Here is a 22,993-nt window from a genome sequence, read left to right as displayed (position 1 = left end):
TAGAAAAACTACAACAAGTACGAGATTTATACATATAATTTCATAAATTTACTTATTCTGATCAATCTTAAATTATTTTGGTGTTGTGTTTACTAGAGAACTGTAACTTAATATAGATTTATATTATTTTCTCTTAAAGAAAACCTACAGGAATGGAGACATCTATTACCGTAGATTATCATCAGCTTTAACTTTTCCTTTGAGAGACGTCGCTCTATAAACCTCATCATACGACGTCATTTTACAGAAATGAAAATAGTAATGAAGTTTAGCGCTGACTCAGTGTTCAAATTAAGATGACATATCAATGAAGAATATTTATCGCATTTCAAACAAATTAACATTTGTTCGTAATATTCGATAGGATATTTACAAGCCAAAAAATGATTACAATTAAAGATTTTTTTGAATAAGTTTCTATTACAATTTTCTTGCTGTTTTTTTTGAACGCGCATCACGCAAAACCCATTGTACATTTTGAGGTAAAGTTTGTACAGTCAGCTCGTTTCGGAGGTTTTAAGGTAAACATTTACATAATTCAACGTATAAGCAGTTACAGCAATACGTGGCCGGGTTGTATGACATTTCATGTGTGGCTAACTTGAACATATATAGATACGATAATGGTGTGACAAAATGTTTATATGTAACCATGGCCAGCCACAGCAGCCGGTATAAATCCCTGATTACCATCCTTCTTTCTCACATAAAACCATTCTAAATCAACGTCAGTCTCCCCTCCACTTTGCATTAACACAACTACTTCCCCTTTTTTCACAGACACTGTTCTATTCAATATTTCACCTTTATAATCACTGTTTGCGACCAGCAAAGTTTGTCTTTCGCACTTTTCTTTAACGTCAAAATTCTCTGTATTTTGAATCTTATCAATGTTCGAAGATACAGATTTAGTTTTGAGATATAAATTGTCGAAATCCTTTTCGGCACAAGACATTTTGTGTCTGCGACTTCTAGGACGATATCTGCTTTCCGAACGAGTTCTGCTGCGGAGTTGTTCTTTTTCGTTATCTGTGAGATTGCCACAAGGACGCGGGTATATATCGGTACTGCTTTCCCAACATGGCATTTTCTTTTGAAGAGACGACCTGCATTATAAACAATAGAGATATCTTATATATTAATCTCTTAATCGGATTGAAACTGGCATGTAAATAATTTTGCGGCATATAAATAACAAAAAACTATTGATTCGGATTTTAGTCATATTCATTATTTTAACGATTGATAATTTAAGTTTCGTAGAGAGATCGGTTTCCAGTTTTCTGTTAAATGCAAAATTTTGTAGCATGATATACTTTATTATGTATATATATATAGTTTTTATTTATAAGCTATTCAATATTTTCGTTAAATAGGAGAATAAAACAAGAACAAACATTTTTACAATAGATATTTTAATTAAATATAGCGAGGGACATATTTAAATAGACGAAACAATCATACTTTTAATCTTGTTAACAGATGGGTGAAGGACGACCTCTTCGGATCTTGTACTATAAATTCTTAGTAATATTAAAATAGGGTTATATTTAAAATTGTGCCAGAATCGTAATAATATTTCAACCATGAGCAGAATTTAATACCATTAAGTTTAATATAAGTTAAATGGTTACTTACCTATTTGGTAGTATTCCCAAAGGAAGGCAAGAACTGTACATAACATAGCCCTCGTCCCCATGTGGCGTCTGGGTATAGAGCCATTGCTGGTTCTTAAAAACAGCATTAACGACCGTTCCTAAGGGCAGGATAAGCTCGCGCTGAAGACCTTTTTGTGTCTGATAGAGGGTAGTTGGAAAAGCTATGACTACAGGAATGTTGCCTGGACGATCAATAGAGGCCTGAAAAGAAATGAAGAATTCGTTAGAATGTAAACTACTTATATTTTTTAAATATTTTTAATGAACATTAAAAATGACTATTTTAGTGGGTTATTCTTTTACTGCAAATAAGCTTAATTAACGCTAGTTGTCGCTCGTAGTTTTGCTTGTATTTTTGGGTTGGTCGTCGGGTTTTGGGTATAAAATATGTAGTAAGTAAAGTAATAATAGTAGACTATGCCTATCATAGCAAATTTCATTAAAATCAACGACCTCCGTGGTCGAGTAGTATGTACACCGGTTTCCAGGGGTATGTCATTCCGAGGTCCCGGGTTCAATTTCCGACCGAGTCGATGTAGGAAAAGTTCATTAGTTTTCTATGTTGTCTTGGGTCTGGGTGTTTGTGGTGTACTGGTTTGGCCGTGATAGATTTTTTTTTTTCAAATTACAAAGTAATTATCTTTCTTTTAAATCGACAATTACAGTAATTATCTTCAGTCTGTACGAAGTCATAGTAAGTGAATATAGAAATGTTAGCCCCGATTAATATTTTAATCGGTTTATACTAATTTTACATAATCATATGATCTAATAGTAGGTATTGCAATTACGATTTCTGCAAGTGTCCTTTCTAATTGATTACGATTGATAGGTACGAATGAAATGTTTATTTTTAGGTGACACAAGATGCTGTTAATTAATTACGCCTGTTATTTTGTAATACGTACTTTCAAAATTGTAGATTAAATGAGCAGGGGTGGAATTCTACTAACATATAACGATTATGATACGTTCTCGATAGTATTCCAATCTAACATCGACTATTCCTCACAAAAAACTCTTCTTAATCGTTATTAAGGGCCATATGACTTATTTATAGCGCTTATGATAGAATCCCAAATATATTCCGACTACAGATGGGCCAAATTTGGATTGAACCGAATACGAAGTTTGGTCGAATATTCAGTGAAAATAAAAAAATCGGGCGAATTTGGGTTTGATTTAGCCGCGCTTTCTCGAGAGCGACGCTTCGTGAATTGCAAGTAAATCTTAACTTACAATTCGACATCGAAAAAAATATATATTTCCTTTTGAGATTTAGTTATTGCTCCTATTCAAAAAGTTGTTCCATTTGAGCACTACAATCAGTATCTAGGACGTTATTAATGTTTTTCAAATAACCCTGTATATTATATAATATATCGAAAAAGAAGAATAGAAGAATGTTAGTAGGTAGAATTGGCAAAATTCGACAGATTTTTTATGAAATATAGAAAAACATATAACGTATATATTTGTGGATAGTCTCGTAAATAAAACATTTTGATATTTACTGTGAACATAAAAACAATAAGCTATTTTATGGCTTTTATTTGTGCCGAGATTTGGCCACAGATTTTATCGCCAATGTCACATGTTATAAGCTTTTTTCACAGATCATTACAAACACCCACCCACTATTTGAGGAATTCTTTGAATTTGAAATTTGAAATTATTCAACTTCCTTGTCAACCTGACAAAGACCAGTAAAGGTCATGTAAAAAATGATCTTAGTTATTTAAGTGAAGTAATTTTTCCATTTCCAACGTAATATCATATTGCATTCACAGCGCGCTCATGCAATCATATAATCGTTTAACCTTACAATATATCTTTGTTTAAATAAAACGCATTGATGAATGACTCCTGCCTTTCGGAACTCAAATTGCTATGAGTTACGAGAAAATGGCCGGTATAGCTTTTGCAATAAGTTCGATAATCATTTGACGCCATAAAATTGCAAAGGGATAATCATTAAACTTCAAAATCTGAGCCCCGAAGTATAATACCTTTAAATTTTTTGCAAATGATGTGCAATTTAAAATACCTTATACAATTTCGCGCCAATTTTGCGGCTTACCGTTTATATATTGGATTGAAGATTTAAAAGGAATTTGTTACATGTAACTTCGAATATACTTACTAAAATAAGGTATTTTTAATAATATTGATTAGAGCGTTATGTTATAGCTTCTTAATTATGGTCTTGGGAGTAGAAGTAAGGATAACCGTCTCTTGTATGAAAAAGTGTCTACCAAATTGACGTTTAACGTTGAACCAACTCGCAAATAAACTGCAGTTCTAGTGACATCCAGGAAAGTTCTATACGTCTTGTTAAGTTTTAACAATAATTTCGTAGATTAAACATAATAATCGCGCGTTGAAAGATTGTGGTGCTAACTTATAAATAAATCGTAGCATCTCATCGAATTTCTAGAATTTGACTAAACAAGGGTTGAACTTGAATCATTTCTAAAGTTCCGAAAAATTCTGGTACTTTAGCACTTTTTTGCTTTTAAAAATTATTCGGTGTTCTAAATATCAATATTGGTGCAATGCTAGCTTATTTTTTGAGTTTGGCCCCCATTTATGGTTCCAAATGGTAATAGCACATCACTCTACAAACTTATAAAAAGTTCTGATCTTGTGTATTTTTTAAATTAATTATTATGTGTGAAAAATTATGATTTTAAGATAATGATGCTATCTAGCATACGGCCATACTTTGCTTTAATTCGTGTTGAATTATCTTACAATTCAAACTTCTCTGAAACAAGCTGAATTTAATGGTAATAATTTCATGTCAAAATTTTCAGCGATTTTTGTGCGATACGCGTTCGTATAAATATAAGAAAGATTAACCCAATACTCGATGTTTTGTTATAACAAATTATGAAAGGTTTAACACCCAAAATTGAAGTTTAACGAAAATGATACTTTATCATTTTCGTTAAACTTTTAATTATTACGTTTAACTTCGTGTAAAATAATTAAATGTTTACAGAATTATACTTTTATTATTGTTATAACCAATAAGCGTAAATACGCATGTGTATAAGAAACGTTCGATGTAAATGTTAATCGTGATTCGAGATATAAAATGCTGATAAGATACTTGTATTAAGTACTTATTATTACTTAAATATAGGTATATATAACGCCTTCGCAAAGTATAATATTTGAAATACGTAAATGTTTATCAGACAGGACTATTCTTATAAAGAATGTGTTTCCATGAGTTTGCTTTGAAAATAACTCTGTATTATATTAAATCTATACTGATATTATAAATGCCAAAATAAATCTGACGTTCTGTCTGTTAGTCTATCACGGCCAAATTATTGAAACGAATTTAATGATATTTGGTATGAAGCAAGTTTGATTATTATAACTACCCATGAATCTTAACCGTCGATCGCGGATTCAAACCGTGAAAATATTTTTCATTGTATAAGAGTTTTGTGTGAACTATTCCATGAGCTATTCCATCGCCACGGTCAACCTTAGCTACGAGAGCAGTACAGTCGAATTACAATGAGATGGTCAATTCGCTCACCTTGCTGTTATAACTAATAAAAACATATCATTATATTAATACCTCACTCAAAAACGTGTCGAGATCTCTTATATCGTAACCAAACTTGTTACTTTTCTTTCTTCTCCGATGTCTGTGTCTATGTTTTCTTCTTACGTACTCGTCTGATCCTACACTCGTATCTGAATACGAGGCTTCACCATTAAATTCGTCACAAGCGCTTTTAAATCTCATATTATGATAATATTCGTTACGTCCAACCACTCTTTCTTGGGCATACATTTTGTCAACACATTTCGATTTTGGTCTTTCAGCGTAATTGAAAGTCTTTTTATCATCGCTCTTCTTTTCGACTTTTTTAATATTATCCTTGAGCACCCATGTCAAAGATATTTTAGGTTTATGCCTATGTGCCAGCGGTGTGGAATGCCAAGTTCCCATTTCCTGTATTTCGGCGTATTCAACTTCTGAACGATCGTCGTCAGCTTCGGTCGTTATTTTGCAATTTGCTAGCAAATCTATTATTTCGCATGTTGGTTCGTCCTGGAATGAAGTTTTTTTTACATTCATAACGTTGATCGTTTTAAACACAAATTATACTTATTTATTTATAAGAAATATGTGACGGTACTAACGATATTTTTTATTCTATTTTTGATAATACGACACAAAAAGCTCTCATACAGAGAATCACATAAAAAAATGTTGTTTAATTTCAATTAATCCATTTGGTAATGTATGCAAAGCATAATAACTAGCGCGATATCTAAGTCGCTAGCTTTAATTGCTATAGAGCGCGAGTTCTTCGGTTCAATTACCTATACACGCACTCAATCTGTAAAATAATACGCTTTATATTAACCTCACTTGAGTTACATAACTCACAATGTCAGGATGTAAACAATCATAGGAAGTAGATTTTAACCTAGTTCTAAATATCGTATCGCTTTGAAACTTTGCTTCTAATATGTAATAATGAAAATACTATAATAATTTGGTACAATCCAACCGATTTTGCAGAAGAGGTGGCTAGTAAACGTAACTACAGTTAATTTTTTTCTATCCTATAAAAACATAATATCCTATATAAATATAATGATTTCGATTTTTATTTTTGTATCAAGAGTACGACACACTAGACAAGAGAGCAATACGAGATTAAGAAACTTAAAATTAAAAAAATTGGAAAAGTTGACAAAAATATCTAAACTATTTTCTATTAAAGATCAAGATGAAAGGAGCCCTAATTAAAAGAGTATTCTGTACAATTTGTTTTTACAGGCGTATTTTATCTTACCACACTTTGTAGTTCGTAATTCTCGGGATTAATAATTTCATCCTCATTTTCCCGATACGGTGGCGGCAAGTCTTTGAATGTAACTTCTGTAAAAAAATAAACACAACACTCATATTCTCCGGAACTAAATCGTATGCTAATAACAGAAATAAAATACATAAAAATTCGTACAAATAAATGATTTAACACATTTTATAGCAATAATATGGCGTGTTAAAATTTTTAGAACACTCGTAAAATTATTATTATTATAATAAACGATTCATTATTAAATAATAGCTTTGTAAGTTAATCTGATTTTAAGTTACTAACATTGTTACTATAAATGGTGTATCGAGATCACAGTATTAAGTTTTCACTTTAAGCAGACTTAACGTTATCGCAATGGGTGCAACGAACGGTGACCGTCCACCGTCGGTTCTCGAGTCTGACTAACTGATAGTGGTGAATTGGTCACCCCACGCGTAAGCTACGGCACGTAGAGGCTTCTTATAAAAGTAAAAGCCGCTCAAATTATATCAATACAACCGTTCCCGTAGCGAATAAATTGTTAATGAAACATTGCTAGCGATTTTAAACGATACGTTTGAAAACATTGTTACTCTTAAACAAAATAAATATTCTTGTATTATTTTAATAAAAAGCGGAGGATTCTGTGTGTAAGTAATTAAATAATACAATATTAGCAAATGTTTTGTTAAAGTAAGTAACATAAAAAACCCTATTGATAATAGTTTCGTTAATTATGGTAACAGTGCAGTAACATCATTAACGATCTATCAAGTAAAAAATAAATCGATAAGAATCGCAAGTTCACCTGTTGAAAAGTATTTAGTAAAAAAAATAAAGTTTTCATAGCGCACGAAACCTAACCCTAACCGCGCGGTTTCATACATCAAGCCTTAAAAATCTCGGCGCATTCTCACGGCTGCGCAGCCGCATGCGAACACCGAATGCCTCAGGATACGCTCCCCGTAAAGCCGTCGGTCACGAACATTCATTATGATGGTACTCTTAATTTAGATGAACGACCATATCGCCGTTGTTATTTATCTACGTTTATTATTAGTGCTCATTTGGCTGATCAAAGCTTTCTCGCATGAGAATATCGAAGGTACTGTTACAATATAAGTAAGTATATCCATGAATTACGACGGGAAGTAAGAATTAAAAACATTTTATTGATTCCTCCAACTTATTTTTACTGACAAGGCAAAGATTAATTCCCTTATATCAGTCAGGATCAGGACGCGAAGATCGATCCGGCTGATATTATACAGTCACTTAAATTTTTAGGAGAGACATGATAGGAATATTGCATAGTAATAAAAAGTAGTAAAATTATCTGTCCAAATCTCATTGTCTTTGATCAATTCGAGTTCGAGTATCTATAATATTTGAAAGGACGCCAGAAGGCTATGTTAGAATGGCTCTATGCTGAGGGACTCTGTGGTAATAATCAGTATATAAAATAAATGGAAACTAAACAAGATCAAGTTCTCGAAAGTGATAATTATACACATTACAGTAGGAATAACTTTGCTAATCCTTAAACAAAATAGCAATGAAAAATAATAAATGCATACAATCAATGTGAACTATTTAGTAGTTTATTCATTAATTATTTTTTTTTGTGTTTAATTTATTTTTTATTTGTCATTGATATTTAAGAAAGTAAAAACTAATAGAAGAAAACGATGTCTTATAAAAAAGTATTTTTTAAACAGGATTAATAAAATATCTTTTTATTTTTAGTTTAGTAACTACACTGTTACCGTGTTTACAGTATACGCTCGTTGTTCATTCGTTAAGGTATTTTAGTACTTCACGTCTTCAAATTAGACCCTCGAGGCATTCCACACCTTTGTTTGAATATTACCTTTGTTTTAGCATTTCAGTTATTAGTGCGAACGGGATTTTATCTCTTCTAAAAACATACCTAAAGTAAGGTAGTTCTCAATTATAAAAAAATCGCTTCCTGCCGTCTGTACGCTTAGAACTTTTAAACTACGCCATGGATTTTAAATACGGTTTTCTTAAATTAACAGAGTAATTAAAAAGTAAGTTTTATAGCTTTTCTCTACATACATACATGCATATTAAGGTAGAGTATTTTTTTGTTTAAATTTTTTTGTTTTTTCAATGTCAACCTTGTATACAGACCCTTATCGTACCCGTGTGAAGCCGGAACTGATAGCTATTTTACCTTCAATATGTATGTACTTCGCACCATGAAGCTGGAGATCTTCAGAAACTACTAGTCCGATTTAAAAAATATATTATGGTGTTATATGGTAGAAGTAATAAAGTTTATAAGCTTTATATCGCAAGCTAAGACTCTTAGGATAAATGTAAATTTCAGTCTAGACTAAGTATTGATCGTCAGTGTGAATCAGTCATTTGCTATTCAAACTTAAGGAATATATCAATTAGTAAAATGTAGTAATATTGTCTATGACTAAATCTATTTTGACCGTTGGTCAGAAGGCTATATATGATGTAGGGTTATCCCAGAGGATTCTGTTGTCATAATTAATTAGTAGATATAGTTATAATTAATACTTAAATAAGACAAGTAACTTAAAATTGATAACAATTTATTTTTATTCGGTAAGTTAATCATTTTATGAGACCATTTCAATTTATTCGAAATGAAAGTTTTCGTAATTGTTTTGTATATAACGCAAAACGATGTTGTTATATATTTACTTACATTTAAAATATTTATAGCAGTAAAAAAATACCGACGAAAAGATTAACCACAATAATATCAGTAACGTTCCTTGAAATTGGAAAGTGAAACGGTCGGTTACCCGCAACATCTTGGACGTTTCGGTGATAATTCTGCACAGTTCGTCGGTTTTTGCCAACGATGGCGTTAAAGCCGACAAATTGTTGTTGTATGTACTTAGTTACTGAATGGTTTGTGTTTATATGATATTTCATTACTCTTTAACTTGGACTAGGTTTACGGGTAACAATGTTATGTTTATGGGTTCTAATGATGGCATATTTTTGGACAGTTACTACGTGTCTATAGCTTATTTCAATCGAAGTAGGTATAAAAACAAACAAATCTTAGATGTACGTATTTCATGCGATTTGCTAATAACTCTACTAATAAATAAGAGTTTATGATTCATATACCTTTATTTATAATAGAACACTATTACATCCAATTATTTGTATCCACTTTAATTTTACTTCCAAAAGTTCCGATAACAATTTCGTCGACGTTCAAAATGCCATTTTTTCGCAAATTCATAGATAAAACAATATTAATCAAGCTCTCGATTAATAATATCGTAAATTTGCTGTCAAATGATATTTATTTGGCTTTTCTCCTCTTATGTATGGATTAGAGTAAACTTATTCTTTGATGTATCATATGTGTAATACCTCTAAAAAATCTGCCCTGAAGAGTCGCACTCGGCCCGCGTTGAATATTCATAAATAATACAAGCACCTCATCCATTAATTGTTTATTTACTCTTACAAAACGGCGTACAATTAACTCAGGAAAAACGATTCAAGAGCGGATCAATGCTGGTCAGTTAACCAAGTGACATCGTAAATACTTTTCTTACTAGACTCCTTTCATTCCTAACAAAAAAAAAAAACTATAAGTGGAAGCAAGTATTTGTAATATGTGACATTAGACATCACTTAATAGCGACAACGATAGAGTGACGTGACGTGGCTTGTGCAAGGCTGTCACGCCGATGCACGCGCACGTTTTCGGTAATCGTGAACCCTTAACATTCCCCGCGGCCCGAACGGATTCCTGACATAGTGACACGCTCGTGCGCCTGCGCGTTGTGTGTTATTTTCACGCCTTGTCATCTATAAAACTTTAAAGCTGTAAAACATACGCTGAAATCGGAGACATATTTTCAACACAAAACAAGGCATGAATCGTCTTGTTGACATTACTTCAACAATTTTTTGAATTATGATGTTGATTCTCAAATTCTTGCTTTCAACGGTGAAAGTTAATTTTAGGCAGTACGGGTAATTATGTTTTAGGTTTTAAATATTCATTACTTTAACTACATTGAAACGCTTATAAATCGCACTGAGGAAGAAAATTAAATGCACCAGAGTAAATATTTTTATTAAATTAATTCTTGTTGCGAATGTAGCTATATAAGTTAAATTTAAAATTGATTAATCATTAAAAGATAGGTACTATTTTTGATTAGTATGTATGTTGATAAAATAAACATAGTTACTGTAGTCTAAGTAGAGCAGTAGTAAGTTTCAAATACAATATTATTGCGTATATTTATCTATTTATATCATATATAAGTGTAGGGCTAAAGCCGTCTTTTTAATTTAAAGGGGAAAGAAAACATCGGTTAAAAGTAATTTGATAAGTTCAACTGCGATCTTTGATTGTCGATTGGACGAAAAATAAACAATAATTGGAGGATTTGTGATATTTTTTGTCATTAAAATAAAATATGGTATTATTTCTTTGTAATCGGAAAGTTTTTGAGTCCTTCGCTACAGATTTAGGTATAGGCAGTAGTATACAATATACCTATTTGCGATCCTTATCTAATGTTTCACTACATTAAGACGATTGTGATGGGAATTCTATTGTTCAGCCTTATCTGGGGTTACGCAGAGGCAAAGTTTTATATGTTTCACAGCTAACACAATAAATGTATTTTATATAGATTCAAAATAAATTGTTAGGAATATGTCAAATCATTAAAAAGTAGTAAAATTGTCTATGGGAAAATCTCATTGTCGTTGATTAGCAATAAATCGACGTGTATTTACATATTAAATTCGGTTTTTTTTTTTAATTTAAATTTTACCTTTTTTAAAAATAAATTTTTGTGACAACAAAATATGTTTTACTTGATGAAAATAAGGAAATACAGTACAAACTTCTATAGTTAAAAAATATTAAACTAAATTTGAAAAGCTTTAATAATAATTTAACAATGCCATAATGGCCGCTAGCCCACGTTTCATAGGAAGATCATTATCAAAAAATTAAAAAGTTAAACCCATCGACTATTTGTTAGCAACGCCTTCACAAATTAGATGAGAACGTTATAATTATGCGATTTTTATTAGATTTTCCGCCTCGATAAACAAATTCTCTATGGTGTTCTAATAGTATAATTATAAAACTTAATATTTATGACACGGTTAAAGTTCATAGTCTATAAATTATAAAATCTACCTTGATGCCTACTTCGATGATATGAAAAAAACATAAAAATATTTTGTAAAATTGTAATGCTTAAGTTTGTACTATATATATGTCAAAATTAATAATTTTGATTTGTTAATGTACCATGTTTAGGTTTATTTATATATAAATATTCTATAGACTATATGTATGTTTAAATTATATCGTCTTGATGTGTTATTTTTGTTTAATATTAGGTATTTAATATCTGATATTGAGATGATAGATTATAAAAGGCATTACTCATATTTATAAACATTATGTTCGAATGAAATAGAGTCATTTTATCGAAGTTTATTAATAGCAGTAATTGCACCAGAATACAGTTCATGCAAAGAGGGCAATAATAAACTGGTACCATTATCGGAACATTAACGAAGAATTACGTAATAGTGCGCAAGCGCGTTGTACCTGGTAGGCTGGCTACAGGATGAAATTAGGGGTAAGTGTAGGCAGCCAATAATTGCACCGTGAGAACGCGCTCGGCCTGCGCGTGCGCTGACAGCACGAAAATAATGCTAGGCTGCAGCTAAACATTGAGATGTTTTGCTTAGTGAAAGTGAATTGTAAAAATTTAGAAAGGAAAACTTTCGTAATAAACGTTTTTTTGTTCCTCTAATCTGAACTTGGTTTTATGTAAAATATAATTATCTAAAACGTTTTAAAAACTAAATCAATATACAACCTATATGGTTTATATAACGTAATATAATAAAAACGTATAGTTCAGTAAAAACCTTCTTTATTTTTTCTCATTATTATTTAGGACGTTTTCTGAACAGATACAACAATATATATCTAGCCAAATCTAATTTCAATATGTGTTTTTAACCATATGATTAAAATTGTGCTTGAACTTGGTAATTAAATCAGTTTGTTAATAATATAAATTATATACTTATATAGTGGTTAGGCTTTGTGCAAGTCAATCTGGGTAGGTAGGTACCACCCATTTATTGTTTATACTACCGCCAAATAGTAAACTACATATTTTTGTATTCCGGTTTGAAGGGTGAGTGAGCCAGTGTAATTACAAGCACTAGGGACTTAGCATCTAAATTCCCACGGTTGATTGATGTAGATACTTACAGCTCGCCTAGTGTATTTTAGTTACTACTATAGTATAATGTTCCAAGGTATTCTACTTTGGGAAATACATTCATTAAAAACATCAATTTTGTTCTGCGGAAGACGAAAGGTTATTAATAAATTAATTTATACGTAGTGACGTAGGTCTAAATGAGTGAATTAATTAAAAGTAATTATAATATTTTCGTTTTTATTATGTTTTAGGTTGTAAAAGTTTTGTAATATTTGATAATGTAATGTACATATCTGCGGAAATATTTTCCAGTAACTATGACATAATATTTTCGTCGCAATTATACACAAGGAACAAGTATGAACTTGTGTCTTCTTTTACCCGACTACACGAGATTTGGTAAAGTTTATTCGTTTTTGGTTTGTAAAAAAAGCATTTAATAATTATTATTAAGGAACATTTTGTACTGGCAACACATCGATGATCTCCGCTATACCATTTTAATTTAAAATATTACGTTATTAATTATTGTAAACCATTATTATTATCGTTGAGAAAAGATAAAATCGCTGAACACGTTATGTTTCTTTCGCCAGTTTTTCTCAGGTCTCAGGAATTTATTTCCAGAACGTTGTTAGATTTTTGACAATTATTATTAATTATTGTTTTTATATTGAATAAAAAGTTCAACGTAGACGGTGTTTTACGGTGTAATGTTGGTTAGTATTACCAGTGCAATGAAAAAAAAAATATTAGTCCAAACTTGGATTTTTAGTCGCTTTTATAGAGTTGCGCTATCAACATTCATCCTCCATAGAATTATTTTAATTGCACGAAATTATTGTCTACCGAAAATGTTACAAATATATATATATATATATATATATATATATATATATATATATACGTCAAGAAAAACCTACCTAAGTTAAATCGACTTACTAGGTATGCTCACATACTAACTTACGTGTGGCGTGTTTTTTTTAACATTTAACATGACTTCCTATAATTTTATTCATATTAGCGACACTCGTTGTTTCAATAATACAGGCTGTGTATTTTTTCATAATCGACGTATCCGATTACCGGCTACGAAATTTAATTTCACAAAAATATTATAAATTATACCTATATGAATAGTATAATAGATATTTTACTGATGTCCTTATGTGTTATTAATTGAGGTAACTATATTAGTAACTGTATTAGTAATTAGCTGTCATTTTTTTCTACTATTGTCAATGAGTTTTCAAAAAATTCTTAACGTTAGAAAGCGAAGTTAAGGTTAGTAGAACATACATGATGTCGAAACTTGCAAATACTCTGAAACTGTGACGAATAAGTAATCATGAGATTTTCCACGGACCGGACAGTGACAACTGTTGTCACTACGCACAGATACAAAATAACTAGATAAAATACTTTTTTTTTTAAAGAAATTATGTTTCTAAATAAAAATAACGTATTATAACTGTCTAACAAGAAAGACGGGATATTAAAATTGTAATTTGTGAAAAAGTGATTAAATTTTTACTTACAAATCTTGTACTTACAATTAACAAAAATATTTAGACTATTATCTAAAAATGTTTATTACTTAGCTCTATTAAAATTGACGCCCTTTAATATGACTATCATTAAGGTTGTAGAAATAGTATTCATTATTTGTTACTATGCTTGCCAAAAGAAAATAGGAAAAATAAATAAATAAAAAACATCAAAGTGTGATACGTCATATCGATTCGTTACAACTCGCTGAACGCGGTCATCGCGGAATCGTAGATTGCATAATCTTGCATAGGTTATTACCGTGTCTTCGAAGGAATGCAATTTGAAAAGAATGCGACTCACCTCACGGACAATAGGATCCGAGCATGCATTTTTGAAATATTTTAAAACAAACCTATTCCTAATTTTATTTAGATACATATGCCATTGACCTTAATAAAGTTTAATATATAATTAATGTTTTTATGCCTATTTTTGTATCTAATTAGATATAAAATAAGCTTTAAAATGTTTATAATAATTTAAAAGCAAAATAGATCATGTTCGAAGTTAAAAAAGATTACGCATTTACGCTATATGATCGATGAAATTTTATTGTAAAATATCAACGGGCTTGGGCGGTTATCAATATATGTATGTAAGTACCTAAACCATAAAATAGAAGTAGAAAAATTACATGCTTACTTTAAAATTTACGAGTGTTATAGAATTCATCTTATTACCGTAATTATTACGTTTTTACGTGTACGAGGGTATCATTAACAATTCGACGTAGCGATGTTATCGTGAAAGCGGAATCATCGCGGAATTCCTTTTAAAATTAAGAAAAAAAATTACACGAAATAATTTAAGGTCAAGGAGGCGCGTGATCGCGCTGGATAGTGTGGATAACAAACCAGTTATGTGTGAGTTATGATTAAGGTTAACGAATTCCGTACCTACAATACTTTCACTGGAAACTCTTGAAAATTATATGTATAAATGAAATTGTCTTTTGGTTAATAAAATATCCCTTCATAGAAGTCACCCCTCTAAATCGTATACTTAAACTACTAGTAGTAATAATACAATTTACAAAAATAAAATAAATTAATAAGGAATCGAAATCATATCGTCTATTTTTTACTAACTAACAAATAAGTTTAGAAGACTTCCACCTGACCTTCCTTCTCATATTTTATAAAAATAACCCTCCTCCCGCCAATACTGTAGCTCGGAGCCGTCCTATCCCGCTTCTGATTTAAAAAAATTCATTGCTTATCCGGACATACGCACGTACATATGTCAATGTTTTTTCTTCTATCATATGAATTAGTTTATTTAATAATTTTCAGTCAGAAGGTAGATGAATGGAATTTACTTTTCGAGCTCCTAAAAAAATTTGCAGCAACCGCAATTTCTGAATCTACTCATATAGATGTAGCGGTAACTTTTGAGAAAATTCGTTATCCTACGTGTCAAATCTTCTATGACATTCCTTTATATCAAAATATTCTTAAATTACAAGTACTCGTCTTAGTATTATTTGACGGACCTCTAAAAATTATTTGCGTGGGGCGCGGCAATTAGGGAGGCGGGACGAGTCTGCGCAGGCGACCCCGCGACCTCTCGCTTCGTGTCCAGTCGTCCTGCGCCCGCGCATGTCGCGTTCCCGCGCGTTGAAGGAATTCCAAAATTACACTGAGCCTTCCCGATCACGATTTCACCTACTTTATTTCATCGTGAATACTTTATACCACATAAATACATGTCATGCGTACAAAAAAAAAACAGTAGCCTGTACTTCATATCTATAGTATTGTAAATAATAATAAATAATCAACTGAATATGTTTATAATTATACAATAAGAAATACTTATTCAATATATCTTAAGTTCTTAACAGTTGTATAACATGCATTAAAGCAATATACCACTCATTGATTAATCACGAAATCTCAGAAACGATAACACCTATAATACCTACAGACTTATCCGCTCGAATTTTACGTTACGTTTTTGTATTTCTAAATTTCGCGCATGTAATAACAGCTAGTTATAAAATAAATTTATAAAATTAATTATAACATTTTTATAACACATGGCTTATTATTTTCATCCATTCTGTAAAGAGATGGTAATTACGATACATCGTGCTACGCACGGGCATACGTCGACGTTACGTAGGCGGTGCGACGCAAGCGCAGAAATTAACTCCTCTCTAAGATAACATCTAACGCGGGACACTCAACGTACGTTTATGAGCTAGCCATTGGACCGATAAACCTTGAAATATATGGTGCTGTGTAATATTCGTGGACAAGTAACATAAATTGGACCAACACGCGCGGTCTCAATTATCAGAAAAATTTTGATTGTGTAAGTTAAGTTTATGTGGCATACTTTGCAAGTTTTGCTAAATAACTTCAGGATTTTTTTTATATTAATATATTATAAGTTCAATATACATATTATACTAGTTACTCGTCCTAGCTTTACACGGATACTAAAGGTTTATATACAACTTATACCTATATAGAAAAACAAACATAAAAAGAATTAAACCTTTTTTACGGCAACATTGAAATTCTTAGCTATTCAATAATAAAATATGCATGTGATATATATAAAAAACCTTCCACTTGAATCACTCTGTTTATTGATAAAAAATCCATTACGTAGTTTAAAAATTAAAAACATACACTGACGGCGTGAAGCGAATTTGTTTTATAGTATATAATGATATCACTAAAATGTTGAAAACGTTATTATGGGACATAAAATATATGTATTTACGCTTAATTCCTAATAGGTATAAAATTTCTGACCAAATAAATGTCAAGCAAAAGATGTTGAATATCGTATCTGCGTCTGCATCAGTTTAAATAAAATAGACTATTTACAATTAGTTTTTGAGATATACAAACTTTATTCTATAAATTAATCTTGTCAATGTGATGTTACAATTTAAAGTAATTTTCTTGTTTCCTATGCGACGTTGGGAATCAATGTCTATGGGCGGTGGTTACCACTTAGCACCAGATGGGCCATTTGCCCGCCTACCTATATTACATAAACAAAATTAAACATCAGTTATTGCTATAAGAAGTAAGTCATAATCGAGACCTAAGCCATAAAACCAAACCAGTCTAATATATTTCCATGTACTACCATCTGATGTATACTTAATGCCTACAAAGACAGCTTTAACAAGGTGTATGTATAAGTGAACAAATTAATTAATTCATGTATTATGTTAACTTGAATTTGTCTCCAATCTTAATAATTCTTATATAAATAAAAATACTTAAATAATATCTTTGAACAAATTGTAAAAATAACTGGATACCATTAATATGAAATTCTTTCGTACTCGACGCGACGTTTGCGAAAGGGCATCAACTTCTTGATTATTTCTTCACTAGATATTTTAAGATGTAAATATTAATAAATTCAATAAAACGGTATACAAGTCTAGGAATTGTGCTATTAGTGCGGTAATCTGTGCCTTATAAAATGTTGCTGTTTATTAATTGAAAATTGTAATGGGATCGTTCATACCTTATAGATTTAATTACTTCTAAAACTACATTTTAGCGTAAATCCTTAAATAGAATTATTAGAACACTAATTTCGTGGTCCAGGATAATTATATACAGTAATCAATGCTTTAAAATATATTTAAAAACAAGTAAACAAAAAGTTTGGGAAGTATTTACTTAATAAAATGGTTTCTTGATATCATAAAAACGTTTTAATCTCTTGTCAGCTTGGCGTGGGATGGCAATTAACATTTGAAATTATTAAATACATTTATTTATTGTTAAGGAAAAAATCTACATAAGTAGGTATTGCATTTTTCGCCACTAATTGCATGTTTTGTATAAAATACGTGCATGGTTTGATATTAATAAGGTGCTGTGCTATAAATAAATAAACTTACTATCTCGAAACTTCCTAAGTATCTTCTTCATTGTGACACCAGCTACGACGGTGTGAGCCGGCACGCGCGCGCTCTGCTAATGCAGCTTCGGTTACGTCACGGTCTGTCTCACGCGCAAGTATCGTCACGGGGTGCTTAAACTCGGACAAAGGGCGAATTGCTCATCGCAAATTAGTCATTAAGAAAATGTCAGTACAACCGAACAAGGCGAGGGTCTTAGTATAATTAAGATTGGGTTCTGTTTTTACCTAAATCGTTTTTTATTTTTATTTTATCGAAACAACATCAAATTTAAATTTAATTAAGTATTGTAGGTACATATCTTAAAGTACTTAGATCCTGCGAATATTTTAATGGTATATTTATCGAAAATGTAACCTTTATATTTAATTAACAATTACTTATAAAATTATTATTTTATAAAGTATTTATAACAAGTAGGTTTTATTAGGAAGTTTAAAATGTACTTCACGAAGTTTATATCATCGTTTATATTGATATATATTATAAGGATATATATAATAATTCAACGACTATAAAATATTCTATATAAAGTTACATAGACATAAGAATTGTATTATACAAGTTATATGTTCACTAGTTAATCAATGCAGTGCCAAGGACAGCTCTATTCCTTAGTAAAGAACCGTTGAACTCTTGGAAGCGGAATCATGCTTCATAAAGCGAAACGACATCGTGTGCGATATGCTACACTTCTCACTGTCATGGCGTCTCGGAGGCCTTATGTTAACTTGTTTTATTATAGGTTTGTACTAAGAATATATACACATAATTTCTGATGATTATATGTTTAAGCCAAGAGATAATGTGTCTTTTAATGAGCTAATAAGCGTTTTACATCATCGAACCAATGATCGTGTACAAAAAATTAAGTAAGATAATAATCTGTTTTGTATTATGTATAGTAAAATTGTAACGAGGTTATGTCCGTACGAAATGAAAAATGTCTGTGTATATTTTTACTTATTTTCGTTAAATCTAATATCTGAAGGAGATTAGGCAATGGAGAAAGAGAAGTGGTGGAAGCTAGATTTGTGGTATATATTCATATTACGCGAGGTTCAAAAATCTCCGTAAAGAAAGGTAAGAAAATAAAATATAATAAAAAAAAAGTTTTTAATTAATTGTCCACAACTTTAGCTGTTACATAATTGTATGTATTAATAAACCTCAGGCTTTTCTAAACCCTTTAAAAATATTTTTTGTTATTTTCATTGAACCCTTTTTCCCCAATTTACGTTACCAAGCAAAATATCCTGTTTCCTTCCCCTATCATTCTACGGACTCTTGAACCTTTTCTCGTATAATTAAATGATTAGTATGTTCTTTATTGATCGTCAAAGCTCACTTAAGCTATCTCAAGTATTTTCCTTATTTATTTTAATGTTAAAGACAAAATCTTAACATTATATTTTAAATCAGTTTAACCTAACCAATAAGCTGAATTGCACACACTATTGGTTCTATTAACAATGCGTATTTACGAGAGAAATAAAAAATATTGAATTTTGCACAGAGTTCTAACATGGTTATATTTTTTTATATGATTATTACGTTGTTTACGTTCAATATAACGGCACAGCTTAAATAATTTCGTGTCAAGTAATTTTAACACGTATTTTCAAATATTTACTAAATCTGACTGACATATTTATACGTTGTTGACAATTGTGTATTGAATCAAATGTTAATATATTTTTTTTATATACTACTATTTATCAATATAACATCAAACCCTCAAGAATTTTACCCCATTTAGGTAAATATTATATTTTCTGTTAGTCTTTAATTGATAAAGTATTTTAAAATGTCTCAAGAATCTTCATCAAATACAAGTGCTAGCACAGAACCGTCTAAAGCAAGCGTTTCTGATACAACATCCAAAGGCAGTAAAGCTGCAAATTTTATGGAAAAACGAGAAATGTACAGGATAGTAGAAAACGATATTGATTGTACCCCTGATAATATAGTCGACCCTGATTATGTTACAATGGAGGAAACATTTTCACATGCTGCCTTTGAAAGCAGACCGAGAGCCCGCAGCGAAGTTTTTAAAGAACCTAAAAGTAAATCTAAATCTGCCGCCGACATGGGTATGAAAGTTTACGCTACTACGATCTCCCTTGACGACATTCATATCGATCACACGTCAAACACAGAAGAAGGATTTACATCCGATCAACAAGATTTAGAAATAGCTCCATCAGCTTTCTATTTACCTAAAACAAAACCTATCATGTCGTATCCCCCGGAAATCTTAGTTGTGTTGAAGGAAACCGAAACATGTTTTCTATTCGAAATGCAGAGTTATTCATATGACAAAGGTACACCAGAGGGTAATACAGTAGAAGAGGAAAATGAATTTTACCAATATATAACGGTGGGAAAAGGAAAGAACCGAAAAATGGTAACAGAAGAGACACAAACTAAGGAATGCGTGTCGCAATCTAGACACACATTGGCCACAAGACCTCAGAAGAAAAATGCAATAGCATTCGCATCTTTGTGGGATATGCACGATACTTATGCCCGCCTTGCACGAATAAGACCGGAAGAGAAGCCCGATGAAATGGTCATGTATCAATCAGCTGCACCAACCCTTCTACGTAAAAAGAAAGTTAACTTAGATGCTTTAGTCGAAAACAACGAGAAATCGATCGAACAAATATTAAATACACCACAATTTCTAGACGCTGTTCTTTTAACAGAACGAGTTCTGGCCACATTAGAATATTCGGATGCACAAAAAAAGTTTCGTGGTCTGATTAGATTGGATCCACTTTCTCTCGATTTAGTATATGTTTACACAATGAAACCATTATGGACTCTCGAATGCGAAGAGTCTCAAAATAGACCAATATCAAGTATTTCATTCAATTCTAAAAATAACAATATTTTAGCAGTGGCGCACGGCAAATTTACTTATGCAGAACATTACAACGGCTTAGTATGTATTTGGTGCACAAAAAATCCTTGTAAGCCTGAAAGAATATATAATTTCCAAGATCCTTTAACTTCAGTAGCATTTTCAGAAAAAAATCCTAACTGGTTAGCGTGTGGGTTTTCGAATGGCGATGTTTTAATTTTAGACATCACATCTTATTCCATCAAGACAATGGCTAAGAGTAAACGAGATACTAATCCTTGCTTTGAACCAATATGGACGACAAGTTGGCGTTCAATCGATAAGGACAATCAATACGTTATAACGACTTGTCAAGATGGTAGGATTAACAAATTCACCAGCACTAAAACCCACGATTTTATATGTACACCATTGATGCGTATATCAACGGTCGAAGGTAAGATGAAAGGAATGGAGGCGCCGAGGCTGTGTATCAAAGAGGACGTTCCAATCACAAGATATCCAGCAGCATTATGCATGAAGTGGCATCCAAAAATTGAACACATCTATCTAGTTGGTACTGACGAAGGCTGCATCCATAAATGTTCAACGCACTATTTAAATCAACACATGGACGTATTCCGAGCTCACGCTGGGCCTGTTTATAGTATACAATTCTCTCCTTTCATGCGCACCCTGTTAGCGTCTTGTGGCGCTGACAGTGCGATTAGACTTTGGATAGAGGGGATTGACGACGTTATACTGACAATGATGTGCCCCGCAGCGGTTTATGATATCGCATTTTGTCCAGTCAATTCTACTATCCTATTATCCGCTAGTGGCAACGTTCTCTCCATATGGGATCTTCGTAGAAAAACTCACATGCCCTGTGCTGAATACTCTTTTCCTGGTCAAATTGTTTTAACGTACATCAAATTTTCTCCTTCCGGAGATAATGTGTTTGTTGGTGATACACTGGGACGAGTGCATACTTTCCACTTGGAAGACACGCCGATACCACCGTTCTACCAGAAAAAGTTGTTAGACGAAACAATTAAAAGAGCTATCTGTACTCGTCCACAATTGTTGCGACAGTTGGAAAAATTGGAGAAGTTTCGTGAAAAATTTGGTCAATAAATTGCAAATTTTGTGCAGCTAACATTGTTTTTGTAACAAAATGTGATTCTTCATACACAAGACGATATAAACGAATTATTACAATTTGTGGATGATGTTTCAAATTATGAGGTGACTGTGTATTATCATCGCAATTAATCTACTCTAATACTCTTTATACGTAATAATAGTAATACCCAACTCATACAAAGTCTTCTATTTTATCTTATCAGACAAAAAGGTGGTCCCATTGGCTACTTTTTAACTGGCTAAACATAAGCCTAAGTAATATTGTATATTACGACACTTGTTGTTCCTGAATTAACGAAAAAATTACGAGCACAACAATATGGATCCTTCATGTTATGATAAGTAAGATAAGATAGAATTACTTTGTGGCCGAAAATAAGTTACATATTTATATATATATATATTTGTGATATAAATATTTTCTAAATATCTTCAAAGAATCAGGAAAAGGAAATATCCTAAGAGGTATTATTTTGCAAATAAGTAACAGTGAATATTTGTATATTCAAGAAGTGGTAAAAATAAACTTTAAATGTAATACTTATTTCAATTTATTTGTCGGCGTGTATTGAGCTTATTAAAATAAATAATCACAAACAGGTACACTTTGCAATTTGGCCTAGCTGCGCTTTTCTGTAAGTCTTCATATCTCACTCGTGAAATAAAGAAAACCAAAACGATGTATACATGGATTTTGATACACGTATACTTTAAATGTTGGAATTAGTATAGTATTTCACTTTCTGATATTTCACGATATTTGAATAAAACTTAGGACGTGTGATAAATATACATAGGACATTCAGTAA

General features: G+C 31.5%; 2 protein-coding genes across 4 annotated transcripts; one reads left to right on the top strand and one right to left on the bottom strand.

Annotated features, from left to right (window-relative positions):
* Positions 1-277: 277 nt before the first annotated feature.
* LOC125064775 lies at positions 278-18,225 on the bottom strand. 3 transcript variants are annotated; one of them, XM_047671992.1, is made up of 5 exons: positions 18,173-18,225; positions 6,491-6,576; positions 5,257-5,736; positions 1,639-1,859; positions 278-1,106 (listed from the first exon to the last, which is right to left on the bottom strand). In XM_047671992.1, the coding sequence occupies exons 1-5, from the start codon at positions 18,201-18,203 to the stop codon at positions 641-643; spliced, it is 1,284 nt and encodes a 427-aa protein (XP_047527948.1). In that variant the 5' UTR covers positions 18,204-18,225; the 3' UTR covers positions 278-640. The 3 variants fall into 3 exon arrangements, with proteins under 3 accessions (XP_047527948.1, XP_047527950.1, XP_047527951.1); XM_047671994.1 differs by lacking the exon at positions 18,173-18,225 and adding an exon at positions 6,803-6,907; XM_047671995.1 differs by lacking the exons at positions 6,491-6,576; positions 18,173-18,225 and adding an exon at positions 5,829-6,084.
* A 1,775-nt stretch (positions 18,226-20,000) lies between these two features.
* Positions 20,001-22,175, top strand: LOC125064656 (dynein axonemal intermediate chain 4). Its single transcript, XM_047671816.1, has one exon. It carries the CDS (start codon positions 20,001-20,003, stop codon positions 22,173-22,175), a length of 2,175 nt encoding a protein of 724 aa, XP_047527772.1.
* Positions 22,176-22,993: the final 818 nt, after the last annotated feature.

The sequence above is a fragment of the Vanessa atalanta genome, chromosome 6, assembly GCF_905147765.1.
Source record: "Vanessa atalanta chromosome 6, ilVanAtal1.2, whole genome shotgun sequence".
NCBI lineage: Eukaryota > Metazoa > Arthropoda > Insecta > Lepidoptera > Nymphalidae > Vanessa > Vanessa atalanta.
Note: the sequence above shows the minus strand (reverse complement) of the source record. Positions and strands in the feature narration are given on the sequence as shown.

Excerpts from the sequence above, each read along its gene's own strand:
- LOC125064775 (XM_047671992.1), bottom strand. The coding sequence starts at position 18,203 with ATGAAGAAGATACTTAGGAAGTTTCGAGATA. Across the intron at positions 5,737-6,490 it reads ATTACGAACTACAAAGTGTG|GACGAACCAACATGCGAAAT; the intron begins GTAAGATAAAAT and ends ACTTCATTCCAG. Across the intron at positions 1,107-1,638 it reads TTGGGAATACTACCAAATAG|GTCGTCTCTTCAAAAGAAAA; the intron begins GTAAGTAACCAT and ends TTTATAATGCAG.
- LOC125064656 (XM_047671816.1), top strand. The coding sequence starts at position 20,001 with ATGTCTCAAGAATCTTCATCAAATACAAGTGCTAGCACAGAACCGTCT.